The sequence below is a fragment of the Ranitomeya imitator genome, chromosome 1 (genome assembly GCF_032444005.1).
Source record: "Ranitomeya imitator isolate aRanImi1 chromosome 1, aRanImi1.pri, whole genome shotgun sequence".
Taxonomy (NCBI): Eukaryota; Metazoa; Chordata; class Amphibia; order Anura; family Dendrobatidae; genus Ranitomeya; species Ranitomeya imitator.
The window spans coordinates 1,230,090,585-1,230,109,169 of NC_091282.1; the positions used below are offsets into that span (position 1 = coordinate 1,230,090,585).

Consider the following 18,585-nt stretch of genomic DNA (forward strand, 5'->3'; position numbering starts at 1 on the left):
CAACATGGTCGGGCACAGGAGGGGCACCATGCAACATGGTCGGGCACAGGAGGGGCACCATGCAACATGATCGGGCACAGGAGGGGCACCATGCAACATGATCGGGCACAGGAGAGGCACGATGTGACATGGTCGGGCACAGGACGGCAAAATGTGACCCAGCCAGGTAGAATATGACAAAGCCGGGCACAGGACGGCAAAATGTGACCCAGCAAGGTAGAATATGACATAGCCGGGCACAGGACGGCAAAATGTGACCCAGCAAGGTAGAATATGACATAGCCGGGCACAGGACGGCAAAATGTGACCCAGCCAGGTAGAATATGACATAGCCGGGCACAGGACGGCAAAATGTGACCCAGCCGGGTAGAATCTGACATAGCTGGGCACAGGACGGCAAAATGTGACCCAGGTAGAATCTGACATAGCCGGGCACAGGACGGCAAAATGTGACATGACCAAGCAGAATATGACATAGCCGGACACAGGACGGCAAAATGTGACACAGCCGGGCAGAATATGACATAGCCGGGCACAGGACGGAAAAATGTGACCCAGGTAGAATATGACATAGCCGGGCACAGGACGGCAAAATGTGACATGACCAAGCAGAATATGACATGGCTGGGCACAGGAGGGGAACCATGCAACATGGCCGGGCACAGGAGAGGCACGATACAACATGGCCGGGCACAGGAGGGGCACGATGCAACATGGCCGGGCACAGGAGGGGCACGATACAACATGGCCGGGCACAGGAGGGGCACGATACAACATGGTCGGGCACAGGAGGGGCACCATGCAACATGGTCGGGCACAGGAGGGGCACCATGCAACATGATCGGGCACAGGAGGGGCACCATGCAACATGATCGGGCACAGGAGGGGCACCATGCAACATGGTCGGGCACAGGAGGGGCACCATGCAACATGATCGGGCACAGGAGGGGCACCATGCAACATGATCGGGCACAGGAGAGGCACGATGTGACATGGTCGGGCACAGGAGAGGCACAATGTGACATGGCCAGGCACAGGAGAGGTACGATGTGACATGACAGGGCACAGGAGAGGTACGATGTGACATGGCCAGGCACAGGAGAGGCACGATGTGACATGGCCGGGCACAGGAGAGGCACGATGTGACATGGTCGGGCACAGGAGAGGCACGATGTGACATGGCCAGGCACAGGAGAGGCACGATGTGACATGGCCAGGCACAGGAGAGGCACGATGTGACATGGTCGGGCACAGGAGAGGCACGATGTGACATGGCCAGGTACAGGAGAGGCACGATGTGACAAGGCCGGGCACAGGAGAGGCACGATGTGACATGGCCAGGTACAGGAGAGGCACGATGTGACATGGCCGGGCACAGGAGAGGCACGATGTGACATGGCCGGGCACAGGAGAGGCACGATGTGACATGGTCGGCCACAGGAGAGGCACGATGTGACATGGTCGGGCACAGGAGAGGCACGATGTGACATGGTCGGGCACAGGAGAGGCACGATGTGACATGGCCGGGCACAGGAGAGGCACGATGTGACATGGTCGGCCACAGGAGAGGCACGATGTGACATGGTCGGGCACAGGAGAGGCACGATGTGACATGGTCGGGCACAGGAGAGGCACGATGTGACATGGCCGGGCACAGGAGAGGCACGATGTGACATGGTCGGCCACAGGAGAGGCACGATGTGACATGGTCGGGCACAGGAGAGGCACGATGTGACATGGCCGGGCACAGGAGAGGCACGATGTGACATGGTCGGCCACAGGAGAGGCACGATGTGACATGGCCAGGCACAGGAGAGGCACGATGTGACATGGCCAGGCACAGGAGAGGCACGATGTGACATGGTCGGGCACAGGAGAGGCACAATGTGACAAGGCCGGGCACAGGAGAGGCACGATGTGACATGGCCAGGTACAGGAGAGGCACGATGTGACATGGTCGGGCACAGGAGAGGCACGATGTGACATGGCCAGGCACAGGAGAGGCACGATGTGACATGGCCAGGCACAGGAGAGGCACGATGTGACATGGCCAGGTACAGGAGAGGCACGATGTGACATGGCCGGGCACAGGAGAGGCACGATGTGACATGGCCGGGCACAGGAGAGGCACGATGTGACATGGTCGGGCACAGGAGAGGCACGATGTGACATGGCCAGGCACAGGAGAGGCACGATGTGACATGGCCAGGCACAGGAGAGGCACGATGTGACATGGCCAGGCACAGGAGAGGCACGATGTGACATGGCCAGGCACAGGAGAGGCACGATGTGACATGGCCAGGCACAGGAGAGGCATGATGTGACATGGCCGGGCACAGGAGAGGCACGATGTGACATGGCCGGGCACAGGAGAGGCATGATGTGACATGGTCAGGCACAGGAGAGGCACGATGTGACATGGCCAGGTACAGGAGAGGCACGATACATGGCCGGGCACAGGAGAGGCACGATGTGACATGGCCAGGCACAGGAGAGGCACGATGTGACATGACAGGGACATGTTACAGGGAACATCACATATTGCGAGCCCTTTGGCTCAGTTTCCTCTTCCAGACCATCAGACTCCTCACCTCAGGTGTAAGTCTTCGGAGAACTTCAGGCAGGCGTAGATGAATTCTTTGATCTGACAGTAGATCTTAGGAACAAATTCGGAGAAGGGGAACTTTTTGGGAAACTGTTGCTGCAAACAAGAAATAGATCAGGTATAAATCAGGAGAAATGGCGGAGGAGCGTCTGAAGTCTATAGGGTTTAGACTGCCGCTTGGGTGCTCACCTAGATGTGCCCACCAAGATATGCCCCCCGAGATGTGGCCCCCCCGAGATGTGGCCCACCCCCTGAGATATGGACCACCAAGATATGCCCCCCGAGATATGCCCCACCCCCTGAGATATGGCCCACCAAGATATGCCCCACCCCCTGAGATATGGCCCAACAAGATATGCCCCACCCCCTGAGATATGGCCCACCAAGATATGCCCCACCAAGATATGCCCCCCCCCCCTGAGATGTGGCCCACCAAGATATGCCCCTGAGATGTGGCCCACCGATATGCCCCTGAGATGTGTCCCACCGATATGCCCCTGAGATGTGTCCCACCGATATGCCCCTGAGATGTGGCCCACCAAGATATGCCCCCTCCCCCCCCCTGAGATGTGGCCCACCGAGATATGCCCCTTAGATGTGGCCCCCCGAGATATGGCCCACCAAGATATGCCCCCCGAGATATGGCCCACCAAGATATGCCCCTGAGATGTGGCCCACCGATATGCCCCTGAGATGTGGCCCACCGATATGCCCCTGAGATGTGGCCCACCAAGATATGCCCCTGAGATGTGGCCCACCAAGATATGCCCCCTCCCCCCCCCTGAGATGTGGCCCACCGAGATATGCCCCTTAGATGTGGCCCCCCGAGATATGGCCCACCAAGATATGCCCCCTGAGATGTGGCCCCCCCCCCCCCCCCCCCCCCCCGAGATATGCCCCTGAGATGTGCCCCCCCCCCCCCCGAGATATGCCCCCTGAGATGTGGCCCCCCCCGAGATATGCCCCTGAGATGTGCCCCCCCCCCCCCAGATGTGCCCCAACAGTCCGGTTGCACAGCTCCACAATAGCAGTAAAGCTTCTCTTCCACTTAAAGGGAAACTAACCCCAGAAATAAATGACAGGCAGCGCCATATTTGTAGAAATCCTGAAGAGAACACGTCTTCTCTTATGCTCAGTTTGGAGCTGGCTCGCGACTGAAGGGGGCGTGGTTGAGGGCGTTGCTTAGGGGTGGGGCTTATGGGGTGCGCCAAGGAGGCGGGGCCAAAGTTTACAATGGTCTCCATACGCATTAGGCCAAAGCTGCCCGATCCCACCAATATTCAGAGGCTCAGCCGACGGTGTATCCTGTATGGGGGCGCGATGGTCAGGTCGATCACACATCAGACTGCTGACCCCATTGTTCTCCCTGAGATTAGCCGCCGTCCGATGTGACAGTCGGCAGCTTTCTCATAGAGAACACAGGCGCTCGGGCCGAGCAGTCGCTCCTGTGTATGGGAGAGTTGGCGGAGATGGCTGCCGGGCCAATGAGCGGCTGACAGCCATCTAATGTGTACGCCGTCTTAACTTTCCTCTGTCTTTTCCGGAGCTTCACTCAGCTTATTATAACCACAGATGTAGAAATTACTTTAACCCTTTCCCGCCACGGCCCTTTTTCGTTTTTGTGTTTTCGTTTTTCGCTCCCCTCCTTCCCAGAGCCATAACTTTTTTATTTTTCTGTCAATTTGGCCATGTGAGAGCTTATTTTTTGCAGGACGAGTTGTACTTTTGAATGATACCATTGGTTTTACCATGTCCTGTACTAGAAAATGGGAAAAAAAATTACAAGTACGGTGAAAGTGCAAACAAAGTGCAATCCCACACTTGTTTTTTGTTTGGCTTTTTTGCTAGGTTCACTAAATGCTAAAACTGACCTGCCATTATGATTCTCCAGGTCATTACAAGTTCATAGACACCTAACATGACTAGGTTATTTTTTATCTAAGTGGTGAAAAAAATTCAAAACTTTGCTTAAAAAAAAAAAATTTGCGTCATTTTCCGATACCCGTAGCGTCTCCATTTTTCGTGATCTGGGGTCGGTTGAGGGCTTATTTTTTGTGTGTCGAGCTGGCGTTTTTAGTGATACCATTTTGGTGCAGATATGTTCTTTTGATCGCCCGTTATTGCATTTTAATGCAATGTTGTGGTGACCAAAAAAACGTAATTCTGGAGTTTCAATTTTTTTTTCTCGCTACGCCATTTAGCGAGCAGGTTAATGCTTCTTTTTATTGATAGATCGGGCGATTCTGAACGCGGCGATATTAAATATGTGAAAGTTTGATTTTTTATTTTTTTTTAATTGTTTTATTTTGGATGGTGTCGAAAGGGGGGTGATTTAAACCTTTATATTTTTTTTATTTTTTTCATATTTTTAAAAACGTGTTATTTTTTTTTTACTTTTGCCATGCTTCAATAGCCTCCATGGGAGACTAGAAGCTGGCACAACTCGATCAGCTCTGCTACATAGCAGCAATCATCAGGTCGCTGCTATGTAGCTGAATTGCAGGTGTGCTGTGAGCACCGACCACAGGGGGGCGCTCACAGCTGCCGGGCATCAGTAACCATAGAGGTCTCAAGGACGGATCAGACCGCTCACAGCAATGACAGCTCCATGGCATGGTGAGACGACACGCTCGTGATCTGGGGTCTCTTCGTCCTACCTTCTCTAACTCTGGGTCCTGGAAGGGAAACTGGCTGATGATCTTCTTGTAAGCACTCTCATCATTCACAGGGATGGGGCTGTAGTTATCTGCGTCAAGAATACTCCTACACAAGACGAGAACCATTATTATTAGCTCATCACAAATCATTAGTGACCCGCACAGCAAGACGCACGGCAAGTGCCAGCGATCCAAATCATCTGCCATGATCTTGGTGTCCATGTACCTGAACACCGCGGCCCACTTCTTCAGTAGGATCTCCCCATACTGGTCTCTGACTTCCAGCAACATGTCGAAGAGCTGGTTCACCGGGAAGCCATAGCCCTAATAACGGAGAAAATAGGATTATTGTACAAGGATGAAAGGAAGGCGGAGGAGGCCTGGGGAGCAGGTGCCCACCTGCAGCGTGTCCGCAAAGTGCACAATCAGGTTCTTCAGATCCAGCACCAGGTTGGGATCGGAGCAGTAAGACTGCGGGAGAGAAGAGCAACATGCAGGCAAGTTAGTGGCGTAGGAGTCGTGCATCCAGCAGACAGATCAGTGCTCAGAACACAACCCCATGTGACATCGAGCAGAAATAAGGGGCCTACTGAGGGCCGCCGCCTGGAGGTGTCCAGCAGAGGGCCATAGAGCAGAGGGACGCCGCCCGGAGGTGTCGAGCAGAGGGCCATAGAGCAGAGGGACGCCGCCCGGAGGTGTCAAGCAGAGGGACATGGAGCAGAGGGACCCGCCCAAAGGTGTCGAGCAGAGGGCCATCGCCTGGAGGTGTCGAGCAGAGGGCCATGGAGCAGAAGGACCCGCCCAAAGGTGTAGAGCAGAGGGCCATGAAGCAGAGGGCCGCCGCCCAGAGGTGTCGAGCAGAGGGCCATCGCCTGGAGGTGTCGAGCAGAGGGCCATGGAGCAGAAGGACCCGCCCAAAGTTGTAGAGCAGAGGGCCGCCGCCCAGAGGTGTCGAGCAGAGGGCCATCGCCTGGAGGTGTTGAGCAGAGGGCCATGGAGCAGAAGGACCCGCCCAAAGGTGTCGAGCAGAGGGCCCACGCCCGGAGGTGTCGAGCAGAGGCACGCCGCCCGGAGGTGTCGAGCAGAGGCACGCCGCCCGGAGGTGTCGAGCAGAGGCACGCCGCCCGGAGGTGTCGAGCAGAGGCACGCCGCCCGGAGGTGTCGAGCAGAGGCACGCCGCCCGGAGGTGTCGAGCAGAGGCACGCCGCCCGGAGGTGTCGAGCAGAGGCACGCCGCCCGGAGGTGTCGAGCAGAGGGACGCCGCCCGGAGGTGTCGAGCAGAGGGACGCCGCCCGGAGGTGTCGAGCAGAGGCACGCCGCCCGGAGGTGTCGAGCAGAGGGAAGCCGCCTGGAAGTGTCGAGCAGAGGGACCCCGGCCGGAGGTGTCGAGCAGAGGGACGCCGCCCGGAGGTGTCGAGCAGAGGGAAGCCGCCTGGAAGTGTCGAGCAGAGGGACACCGCCCGGAGGTGTCGAGCAGAGGCACGCCGCCCGGAGGTGTCGAGCAGAGGCACGCCGCCCGGAGGTGTCGAGCAGAGGCACGCCGCCCGGAGGTGTCGAGCAGAGGCACGCCGCCCGGAGGTGTCGAGCAGAGGCACGCCGCCCGGAGGTGTCGAGCAGAGGCACGCCGCCCGGAGGTGTCGAGCAGAGGCACGCCGCCCGGAGGTGTCGAGCAGAGGCACGCCGCCCGGAGGTGTCGAGCAGAGGCACGCCGCCCGGAGGTGTCGAGCAGAGGCACGCCGCCCGGAGGTGTCAAGCAGAGGGAAGCCGCCTGGAAGTGTCGAGCAGAGGGACACCGCCCGGAGGTGTCGAGCAGAGGGATGCCGCCTGGAGGTGTCGAGCAGAGGGATGCCGCCTGGAGGTGTCGAGCAGAGGGATGCTGCCCGGAGGTGTCGAGCAGAGGCACGCCGCCCGGAGGTGTCAAGCAGAGGGAAGCCGCCGGGAAGTGTCGAGCAGAGGGATGCCGCCCGGAGGTGTCGAGCAGAGGGACGCCGCCCGGAGGTGTCGAGCATGGGGACGTCGCCCGGAGGTGTCGAGCAGAGGGATGCCGCCTGGAGGTGTCGAGCAGAGGGATGCCGCTTGGAGGTGTCGAGCAGAGGCACGCCGCCCGGAGGTGTCGAGCAGAGGGACGCCGCCCGGAGGTGTCGAGCATGGGGACGTCGCCCGGAGGTGTCGAGCAGAGGGATGCCGCCTGGAGGTGTCGAGCAGAGGGATGCCGCCCGGAGGTGTCGAGCAGAGGGATGCCGCCCGGAGGTGTCGAGCAGAGGGATGCCGCCTGGAGGTGTCGAGCAGAGGGATGCCGCCTGGAGGTGTCGAGCAGAGGGATGCTGCCCGGAGGTGTCGAGCAGAGGGATGCCGCCCGGAGGTGTCGAGCATGGGGACGTCGCCCGGAGGTGTCGAGCAGAGGGATGCCGACCGGAGGTGTCAAGCAGAAAGATGCCGCCTGGAGGTGTCGAGCGAGCGCCGAAGGCCCTAGCCTGGAGGTGTTGAGCCGGCGTCATTTTCAAGAATTGCAAATATCAAGTAAAGCCCAGAAGAGAATCAGCATACTGGTAAATTACCGAGTGCGTCCGCAGAGCTGCCATGGTCTTCGACAAAGCTAGATCCCATAACTCATCGACGTAGGCGCGATTCACAAGGCCTCCCGTCGTGTGCAGAATGTGGTCCTCAACCACAAAAAAACTATGAAATCCAGAAGGAAACATGGAAAGCAGATTACATCATGACAGGATGGACAAGCGTAACCAGCAGTCACCACAACAGAAAAGATTGATATTATTTGTTATTTTTTCTGCCCCGTAAAGCCCTGGGACTGAGTAGAAGACAATTAGCTGCAGCAGGAGCCTCCCCCCTCTGCTCTGACTGCAGGGTAACAAGAAGATTATTAAACTCCACTTCATTGGCTATACCCTTTTCCATCAGTAGATCCCCAGCAAAAAAAAGTATTAGAGGTCAGTAACAGATTAACCCCAGAGTTCTCTGCAGGATTTCTACTAGAATGACAGAGAATCAGGTAAAATAAAATCCTGCAGGTGAAAAATCAGTGAGGTGTAAAGTGACTGAGGAACAGCAGCAATGCGCCAAGAGGAGGAGGAGGAGAGCAGCAGCAGCGCCAGCAGGAGGAGAGCAGCAGCAGTGCGCCAAGAGGAGGAGGGGAGTAGCAGCAGCGCTGCCACGATGGAAGCAGCAGCAGCGCCAGCAGGAGGAGAGCAGCAGCAGTGCGCCAAGAGGAGGAGGGGAGAAGCAGCAGCGCTGCCAGGAGGGGAGCAGTAGCAGCGCCAGCAGGAGGAGAGCAGCAGCAGCGCACCAAGAGGAGAGCAGCAGCGCCAGCAGGAGGAGAGAAGCAGCAGTGCGCCAAGAGGAGGAGGGGAGAAGCAGCAGCGCTGCCAGAAGGGGAGCAGTAGAAGCGCCAGCAGGAGGAGAGCAGCAGCGCACCAAGAGGAGAGCAGCAGCAGCGCCAGCAGGAGGAGAGCAGCAGCGCACCAAGAGGAGAGCAGCAGCAGCGCCAGCAGGAGGAGAGCAGCAGCGCACCAAGAGGAGAGCAGCAGCGCCAGCAGGAGGAGAACAGCAGCAGTGTGCCAAGAGAAGGAGGGGAGCAGCAGCAGTGCTGCCACGATGGAAGCAGCAGCCGCGCCAGCAGGAGGGGAGCAGCAGCAGTGCGCCAAGAGACGGAGGGGAGCAGCAGCAGCGCCAGCAGGAGGGGAGCAGCAGCAGCACCAGCAGGAGGGGAGCAGCAGCAGCGCACCAAGATGAGGAGAGCAGCAGCAGCCTGCCGGCAGGAGGAGTGAAGCAGCAGCCCGCCGGCAGGAGGAGTGCAGCAGCAGCCCGCCGGCAGGAGAGCAGCAGCAGCGCCAACAGGAGGAGAGCAGCAGCAGCGCACCAAGAGGAGGAGAGCAGCAGCAGCGCACCAAGAGGAGGAGAGCAGCAGCAGCGCACCAAGAGGAGGAGAGCAGCAGCAGCAGCCTGCCAGCAGGAGGAGAGCAGCAGCGCACCAAGAGGAGGAGAGCAGCAGCAGCCTACCAGCAGGAGGAGAGCAGCAGCAGCGCACCAAGAGGAGGAGAGCAGCAGCAGCGCACCAAGAGGAGGAGAGCAGCAGCAGCGCACCAAGAGGAGGAGAGCAGCAGCAGCGCACCAAGAGGAGGAGAGCAGCAGCAGCCCGCCGGCAGGAGGAGCAGCAGCAGCAGCGCACCAAGAGGAGGAGAGCAGCAGCAGCCTGCCGGCAGGAGGAGAGCAGCAGCAGCGCACCAAGAGGAGGAGAGCAGCAGCAGCCCGCCGGCAGGAGGAGAGCAGCAGCAGCAGCCCGCCGGCAGGAGGAGAGCAGCAGCAGCAGCCCGCCGGCAGGAGGAGAGCAGCAGCAGCAGCCCGCCGGCAGGAGGAGAGCAGCAGCAGCAGCCCGCCGGCAGGAGGAGAGCAGCAGCAGCAGCCCACCGGCAGGAGGAGAGCAGCAGCAGCAGCCCGCCGGCAGGAGGAGAGCAGCAGCAGCAGCCCGCCGGCAGGAGGAGAGCAGCAGCAGCAGCCCGCCGGCAGGAGGAGAGCAGCAGCAGCAGCCCGCCGGCAGGAGGAGAGCAGCAGCAGCAGCCCGCCGGCAGGAGGAGAGCAGCAGCAGCCCGCCGGCAGGAGGAGAGCAGCAGCAGCGCACCAAGAGGAGGAGAGCAGCAGCAGCGCACCAAGAGGAGGAGAGCAGCAGCAGCGCACCAAGAGGAGGAGAGCAGCAGCAGCGCACCAAGAGGAGGAGAGCAGCAGCAGCCCGCCGGCAGGAGGAGCAGCAGCAGCAGCGCACCAAGAGGAGGAGAGCAGCAGCAGCAGCCCGCCGGCAGGAGGAGAGCAGCAGCAGCAGCCCGCCGGCAGGAGGAGAGCAGCAGCAGCAGCCCGCCGGCAGGAGGAGAGCAGCAGCAGCCCGCCGGCAGGAGGAGAGCAGCAGCAGCGCACCAAGAGGAGGAGAGCAGCAGCAGCGCACCAAGAGGAGGAGAGCAGCAGCAGCGCACCAAGAGGAGGAGAGCAGCAGCAGCGCACCAAGAGGAGGAGAGCAGCAGCAGCCCGCCGGCAGGAGGAGCAGCAGCAGCAGCGCACCAAGAGGAGGAGAGCAGCAGCAGCCCGCCAGCAGGAGGAGAGCAGCAGCAGCCCGCCGGCAGGAGTAGAGCAGCAGCAGCGCACCAAGAGGAGGAGAGCAGCAGCAGCCCGCCGGCAGGGGGAGAGCAGCAGCAGCAGCCCGCCGGCAGGAGGAGAGCAGCAGCAGCAGCCCGCCGGCAGGAGGAGAGCAGCAGCAGCAGCCCGCCGGCAGGAGGAGAGCAGCAGCAGCAGCCCGCCGGCAGGAGGAGAGCAGCAGCAGCAGCCCGCCGGCAGGAGGAGAGCAGCAGCAGCGCACCAAGAGGAGGAGAGCAGCAGCAGCGCACCAAGAGGAGGAGAGCAGCAGCAGCGCACCAAGAGGAGGAGAGCAGCAGCAGCGCACCAAGAGGAGGAGAGCAGCAGCAGCGCACCAAGAGGAGGAGAGCAGCAGCAGCCCGCCGGCAGGAGGAGCAGCAGCGCACCAAGAGGAGGAGAGCAGCAGCAGCCTGCCAGCAGGAGGAGAGCAGCAGCAGCGCACCAAGAGGAGGAGAGCAGCAGCAGCCCGCCGGCAGGAGGAGAGCAGCAGCAGCAGCCCGCCGGCAGGAGGAGAGCAGCAGCAGCCCGCCGGCAGGAGGAGAGCAGCAGCAGCCTGCCAGCAGGAGGAGAGCAGCAGCAGCGCACCAAGAGGAGGAGAGCAGCAGCAGCCCGCCAGCAGGAGGAGAGCAGCAGCAGCAGCCCGCCGGCAGGAGGAGAGCAGCAGCAGCCCGCCGGCAGGAGGAGAGCAGCAGCAGCCCGCCGGCAGGAGGAGAGCAGCAGCAGCCCGCCGGCAGGAGGAGAGCAGCAGCAGCAGCCCGCCGGCAGGAGGAGAGCAGCAGCAGCCCGCCGGCAGGAGGAGAGCAGCAGCAGCCCGCCGGCAGGAGGAGAGCAGCAGTATACAGGGGTACACCTGTAGCCAGCTGCCTCTCACACACTGCTTGCATTAGGAACCAGCTACACCCAGGAACATGGCTCTGATCCAGGACACAGTAGAGCCAGTGACTGAAGGAACCAAATGCCATAACTTATTGTTAGGAGCCCCCTGGGGTCGGCACACTTACCCCACTATCTGATGGAAATATTTCCTGTATCCGGCCAGAGTCTCATGCTGCAACAAAGAAAAGTACAAAGATTCAGAGAAGATGAGCTCGGGCTCATGTGTTACGTGTCAGCACACATGTACATGGGGATACATCGCACTTTGCCTGCAGTGACCAGATATTCCAGTCCTCTGAACGGGACTTTCTGTAATCATGAGACGTTTTTCTCTTGTGTGATTTTGCATAGAAACATAGTGCAATTATAAAACAGACAGCAAGTGCAAACGTGCACGTAGTTCTGCTGCTGAGCCCATCCCCCACGTACCCCGGTACAGTCCACAGCACAGTCTAATAAAATCCATCAGGCTGACACTCGCCATCAATCAGCATTTTGGTTCTGAGCTTCATCATGAGGACAGTGAGAGAAAAATGAGCAGATGGAGCACAAAGTCCTGAGTGACCAGGTAGAAAGTGCATCGCCTCACTCAGAACATCAACTCCGAACACACGAGGCCAGGAAGCCGCAAACCAGACGGAGACTCCACGGGGGCTCAGGGTCTTACCATGTTGGACGGCGGCTGGAGCACTAGTCGGGCCTGCTTTCTCCTCTGCTTCCTGTAGTAGTTCTCAAAAACCTCCCGAGAAGACTAAAATAAGAAGAGAAGAAGGTGAGCAACCCGGAGCACTGTCCGAAAGATGGAAGGAAAAGAAGAAAATGAGACATTACAGAATAGAGTCTGTGCTTCCTACATACAAACAAAAGCTGGACTGAAACATCAACAGAATTATCTCCAGTGAGCTGCACTCACTATTCTGCTGGTGCAGTCACTGTGTACATACATTACGGATCCTGAGTTACATCCTGTATTATACTCCAGAGCTGCACTCTCTATTCTGCTGGTGCAGTCACTGTGTACATACATTACATTACTGATCCTGAGTTACATCCTGTATTATACTCCAGAGCTGCACTCACTATTCTGCTGGTGCAGTCACTGTGTACATACATTACTGATCCTGAGTTACATCCTGTATTATACTCCAGAGCTGCACTCACTATTCTGCTGGTGCAGTCACTGTGTACATACATTACAGTACTGATCCTGAGTTACCTCCTGTATTATACCCCAGAGCTGCACTCACTATTCTGCTGGTGCAGTCACTGTGTACATACATTACATTACTGATCCTGAGTTACATCCTGTATTATACCCCAGAGCTGCACTCACTATTCTGCTGGTGCAGTCACTGTGTACATACATTACACTACTGATCCTGAGTTACCTCCTGTATTATACCCCAGAGCTGCACTCACTATTCTGCTGGTGCAGTCACTGTGTACATACATTACTGATCCTGAGTTACATCCTGTATTCTACTCCAGAGCTGCACTCACTATTCTGCTGGTGCAGTCACTGTGTACATACATTACGGATCCTGAGTTACATCCTGTATTATACTCCAGAGCTGCACTCACTATTCTGCTGGTGCAGTCACTGTGTACATACATTACATTACTGATCCTGAGTTACATCCTGTATTATACCCCAGAGCTGCACTCACTATTCTGCTGGTGCAGTCACTGTGTACATACATTACATTACTGATCCTGAGTTACATCCTGTATTATACCCCAGAGCTGCACTCACTATTCTGCTGGTGCAGTCACTGTGTACATACATTACATTACTGATCCTGAGTTACATCCTGTATTATACTCCAGAGCTGCACTCACTATTCTGCTGGTGCAGTCACTGTGTACATACATTACATTACTGATCCTGAGTTACATCCTGTATTATACCCCAGAGCTGCACTCACTATTCTGCTGGTGCAGTCACTGTGTACATACATTACATTACTGATCCTGAGTTACATCCTGTATTATACTCCAGAGCTGCACTCACTATTCTGCTGGTGCAGTCACTGAGTACATACATTACATTACTGATCCTGAGTTACATCCTGTATTATACCCCAGAGCTGCACTCACTATTCTGCTGGCGCAGTCACTGTGTACATACATTACATTACTGATCCTGAGTTACATCCTGTATTATACCCCAGAGCTGCACTCAATATTCTGCTGGTGCAGTCACTGTGTACATACATTACATTACTGATCCTGAGTTACCTCCTGTATTATACCCCAGAGCTGCACTCATTATTCTGCTGGTGCAGTCACTGTGTACATACATTACATTACTGATCCTGAGTTACATCCTGTATTATACTCCAGAGCTGCACTCACTATTCTGCTGGTGCAGTCACTGTGTACATACATTACTGATCCTGAGTTACATCCTGTATTATACCCCAGAGCTGCACTCACTATTCTGCTGATGCAGTCACTGTGTACATACATTACTGATCCTGAGTTACATCCTGTATTATACCCCAGAGCTGCACTCACTATTCTGCTGGTGCAGTCACTGTGTACATACATTACATTACTGATCCTGAGTTACATCCTGTATTATACTCCAGAGCTGCACTCACTATTCTGCTGGTGCAGTCACTGTGTACATACATTACATTACTGATCCTGAGTTACATCCTGTATTATACCCCAGAGCTGCACTCACTATTCTGCTGGCGCAGTCACTGTGTACATACATTACATTACTGATCCTGAGTTACATCCTGTATTATACCCCAGAGCTGCACTCAATATTCTGCTGGTGCAGTCACTGTGTACATACATTACATTACTGATCCTGAGTTACCTCCTGTATTATACCCCAGAGCTGCACTCATTATTCTGCTGGTGCAGTCACTGTGTACATACATTACATTACTGATCCTGAGTTACATCCTGTATTATACTCCAGAGCTGCACTCACTATTCTGCTGGTGCAGTCACTGTGTACATACATTACATTACTGATCCTGAGTTACATCCTGTATTATACCCCAGAGCTGCACTCACTATTCTGCTGATGCAGTCACTGTGTACATACATTACTGATCCTGAGTTACATCCTGTATTATACCCCAGAGCTGCACTCACTATTCTGCTGATGCAGTCACTGTGTACATACATTACATTACTGATCCTGAGTTACATCCTGTATTATACCCCAGAGCTGCACTCACTATTCTGCTGATGCAGTCACTGTGTACATACATTACTGATCCTGAGTTACCTCCTGTATTATACCCCAGAGCTGCACTCACTATTCTGCTAGTGCAGTCATTGTGTACATACATTACTGATCCTGAGTTACATCCTGTATTATACTCCAGAGCTGCACTCACTATTCTGCTGGTGCAGTCACTGTGTACATACATTACATTACTGATCATGAGTTACATCCTGTATTATACCCCAGAGCTGCTCTCATTATTCTGCTGGTGCAGTCACTGTGTACATACATTACATTACAGATCCTGAGTTACATCCTGTATTATCCTCCAGAGCTGCACTCACTATTCTGCTGGTGCAGTCACTGTGTACATACATTACTGATCCTGAGTTACATCCTGTATTATACTCCAGAGCTGCACTCACTATTCTGCTGGTGCAGTCACTGTGTACATACATTACAGTACTGATCCTGAGTTACCTCCTGTATTATACCCCAGAGCTGCACTCACTATTCTGCTGGTGCAGTCACTGTGTACATACATTACATTACTGATCCTGAGTTACATCCTGTATTATACCCCAGAGCTGCACTCACTATTCTGCTGGTGCAGTCACCGTGTACATACATTACACTACTGATCCTGAGTTACCTCCTGTATTATACCCCAGAGCTGCACTCACTATTCTGCTGGTGCAGTCACTGTGTACATACATTACTGATCCTGAGTTACATCCTGTATTATACTCCAGAGCTGCACTCACTATTCTGCTGGTGCAGTCACTGTGTACATACATTACGGATCCTGAGTTACATCCTGTATTATACTCCAGAGCTGCACTCACTATTCTGCTGGTGCAGTCACTGTGTACATACATTACATTACTGATCCTGAGTTACATCCTGTATTATACCCCAGAGCTGCACTCACTATTCTGCTGGTGCAGTCACTGTGTACATACATTACATTACTGATCCTGAGTTACATCCTGTATTATACCCCAGAGCTGCACTCACTATTCTGCTGGTGCAGTCACTGTGTACATACATTACATTACTGATCCTGAGTTACATCCTGTATTATACTCCAGAGCTGCACTCACTATTCTGCTGGTGCAGTCACTGTGTACATACATTACATTACTGATCATGAGTTACATCCTGTATTATACCCCAGAGCTGCTCTCACTATTCTGCTGGTGCAGTCACTGTGTACATACATTACATTACTGATCCTGAGTTACATCCTGTATTATACCCCAGAGCTGCACTCACTATTCTGCTGGTGCAGTCACTGTGTACATACATTACATTACTGATCCTGAGTTACATCCTGTATTATACTCCAGAGCTGCACTCACTATTCTGCTGGTGCAGTCACTGAGTACATACATTACATTACTGATCCTGAGTTACATCCTGTATTATACCCCAGAGCTGCACTCACTATTCTGCTGGCGCAGTCACTGTGTACATACATTACATTACTGATCCTGAGTTACATCCTGTATTATACCCCAGAGCTGCACTCAATATTCTGCTGGTGCAGTCACTGTGTACATACATTACATTACTGATCCTGAGTTACCTCCTGTATTATACCCCAGAGCTGCACTCATTATTCTGCTGGTGCAGTCACTGTGTACATACATTACATTACTGATCCTGAGTTACATCCTGTATTATACTCCAGAGCTGCACTCACTATTCTGCTGGTGCAGTCACTGTGTACATACATTACTGATCCTGAGTTACATCCTGTATTATACCCCAGAGCTGCACTCACTATTCTGCTGATGCAGTCACTGTGTACATACATTACTGATCCTGAGTTACATCCTGTATTATACCCCAGAGCTGCACTCACTATTCTGCTGGTGCAGTCACTGTGTACATACATTACATTACTGATCCTGAGTTACATCCTGTATTATACCCCAGAGCTGCACTCACTATTCTGCTGGTGCAGTCACTGTGTACATACATTACATTACTGATCCTGAGTTACATCCTGTATTATACTCCAGAGCTGCACTCACTATTCTGCTGGTGCAGTCACTGAGTACATACATTACTGATCCTGAGTTACCTCCTGTATTATACCCCAGAGCTGCACTCACTATTCTGCTGGTGCAGTCACTGTGTACATACATTACTGATCCTGAGTTACATCCTGTATTATACTCCAGAGCTGCACTCACTATTCTGCTGGTGCAGTCACTGTGTACATACATTACGGATCCTGAGTTACATCCTGTATTATACTCCAGAGCTGCACTCACTATTCTGCTGGTGCAGTCACTGTGTACATACATTACATTACTGATCCTGAGTTACATCCTGTATTATACCCCAGAGCTGCACTCACTATTCTGCTGGTGCAGTCACTGTGTACATACATTACATTACTGATCCTGAGTTACATCCTGTATTATACCCCAGAGCTGCACTCACTATTCTGCTGGTGCAGTCACTGTGTACATACATTACATTACTGATCCTGAGTTACATCCTGTATTATACTCCAGAGCTGCACTCACTATTCTGCTGGTGCAGTCACTGTGTACATACATTACATTACTGATCCTGAGTTACATCCTGTATTATACCCCAGAGCTGCACTCACTATTCTGCTGGTGCAGTCACTGTGTACATACATTACATTACTGATCCTGAGTTACATCCTGTATTATACTCCAGAGCTGCACTCACTATTCTGCTGGTGCAGTCACTGAGTACATACATTACATTACTGATCCTGAGTTACATCCTGTATTATACCCCAGAGCTGCACTCACTATTCTGCTGGCGCAGTCACTGTGTACATACATTACATTACTGATCCTGAGTTACATCCTGTATTATACCCCAGAGCTGCACTCAATATTCTGCTGGTGCAGTCACTGTGTACATACATTACATTACTGATCCTGAGTTACCTCCTGTATTATACCCCAGAGCTGCACTCATTATTCTGCTGATGCAGTCACTGTGTACATACATTACTGATCCTGAGTTACATCCTGTATTATACCCCAGAGCTGCACTCACTATTCTGCTGGTGCAGTCACTGTGTACATACATTACATTACTGATCCTGAGTTACATCCTGTATTATACTCCAGAGCTGCACTCACTATTCTGCTGGTGCAGTCACTGTGTACATACATTACATTACTGATCCTGAGTTACATCCTGTATTATACCCCAGAGCTGCACTCACTATTCTGCTGGCGCAGTCACTGTGTACATACATTACATTACTGATCCTGAGTTACATCCTGTATTATACCCCAGAGCTGCACTCAATATTCTGCTGGTGCAGTCACTGTGTACATACATTACATTACTGATCCTGAGTTACCTCCTGTATTATACCCCAGAGCTGCACTCATTATTCTGCTGGTGCAGTCACTGTGTACATACATTACATTACTGATCCTGAGTTACATCCTGTATTATACTCCAGAGCTGCACTCACTATTCTGCTGGTGCAGTCACTGTGTACATACATTACATTACTGATCCTGAGTTACATCCTGTATTATACCCCAGAGCTGCACTCACTATTCTGCTGATGCAGTCACTGTGTACATACATTACTGATCCTGAGTTACATCCTGTATTATACCCCAGAGCTGCACTCACTATTCTGCTGATGCAGTCACTGTGTACATACATTACATTACTGATCCTGAGTTACATCCTGTATTATACCCCAGAGCTGCACTCACTATTCTGCTGATGCAGTCACTGTGTACATACATTACTGATCCTGAGTTACCTCCTGTATTATACCCCAGAGCTGCACTCACTATTCTGCTAGTGCAGTCATTGTGTACATACATTACTGATCCTGAGTTACATCCTGTATTATACTCCAGAGCTGCACTCACTATTCTGCTGGTGCAGTCACTGTGTACATACATTACATTACTGATCATGAGTTACATCCTGTATTATACCCCAGAGCTGCTCTCATTATTCTGCTGGTGCAGTCACTGTGTACATACATTACATTACAGATCCTGAGTTACATCCTGTATTATCCTCCAGAGCTGCACTCACTATTCTGCTGGTGCAGTCACTGTGTACATACATTACTGATCCTGAGTTAC

General features: G+C 53.8%; 1 protein-coding gene across 1 annotated transcript in view; it reads right to left on the minus strand.

Moving 5' to 3' along the window:
• Positions 1 to 18,585, minus strand: part of EXOC6B (exocyst complex component 6B) — a 239,086-nt gene that overhangs the window by 117,147 nt on the left and 103,354 nt on the right. Inside the window, exons 9-15 of the mRNA XM_069745123.1 lie at positions 11,945 to 12,028; positions 11,403 to 11,449; positions 7,821 to 7,941; positions 5,662 to 5,733; positions 5,489 to 5,586; positions 5,263 to 5,368; positions 2,592 to 2,701 (exon numbers count right to left, since the gene is read on the minus strand). Coding sequence (XP_069601224.1) covers positions 2,592 to 2,701; positions 5,263 to 5,368; positions 5,489 to 5,586; positions 5,662 to 5,733; positions 7,821 to 7,941; positions 11,403 to 11,449; positions 11,945 to 12,028 — 638 coding nt within the window. The remainder of the gene's footprint in view (positions 1 to 2,591; positions 2,702 to 5,262; positions 5,369 to 5,488; positions 5,587 to 5,661; positions 5,734 to 7,820; positions 7,942 to 11,402; positions 11,450 to 11,944; positions 12,029 to 18,585) is intronic.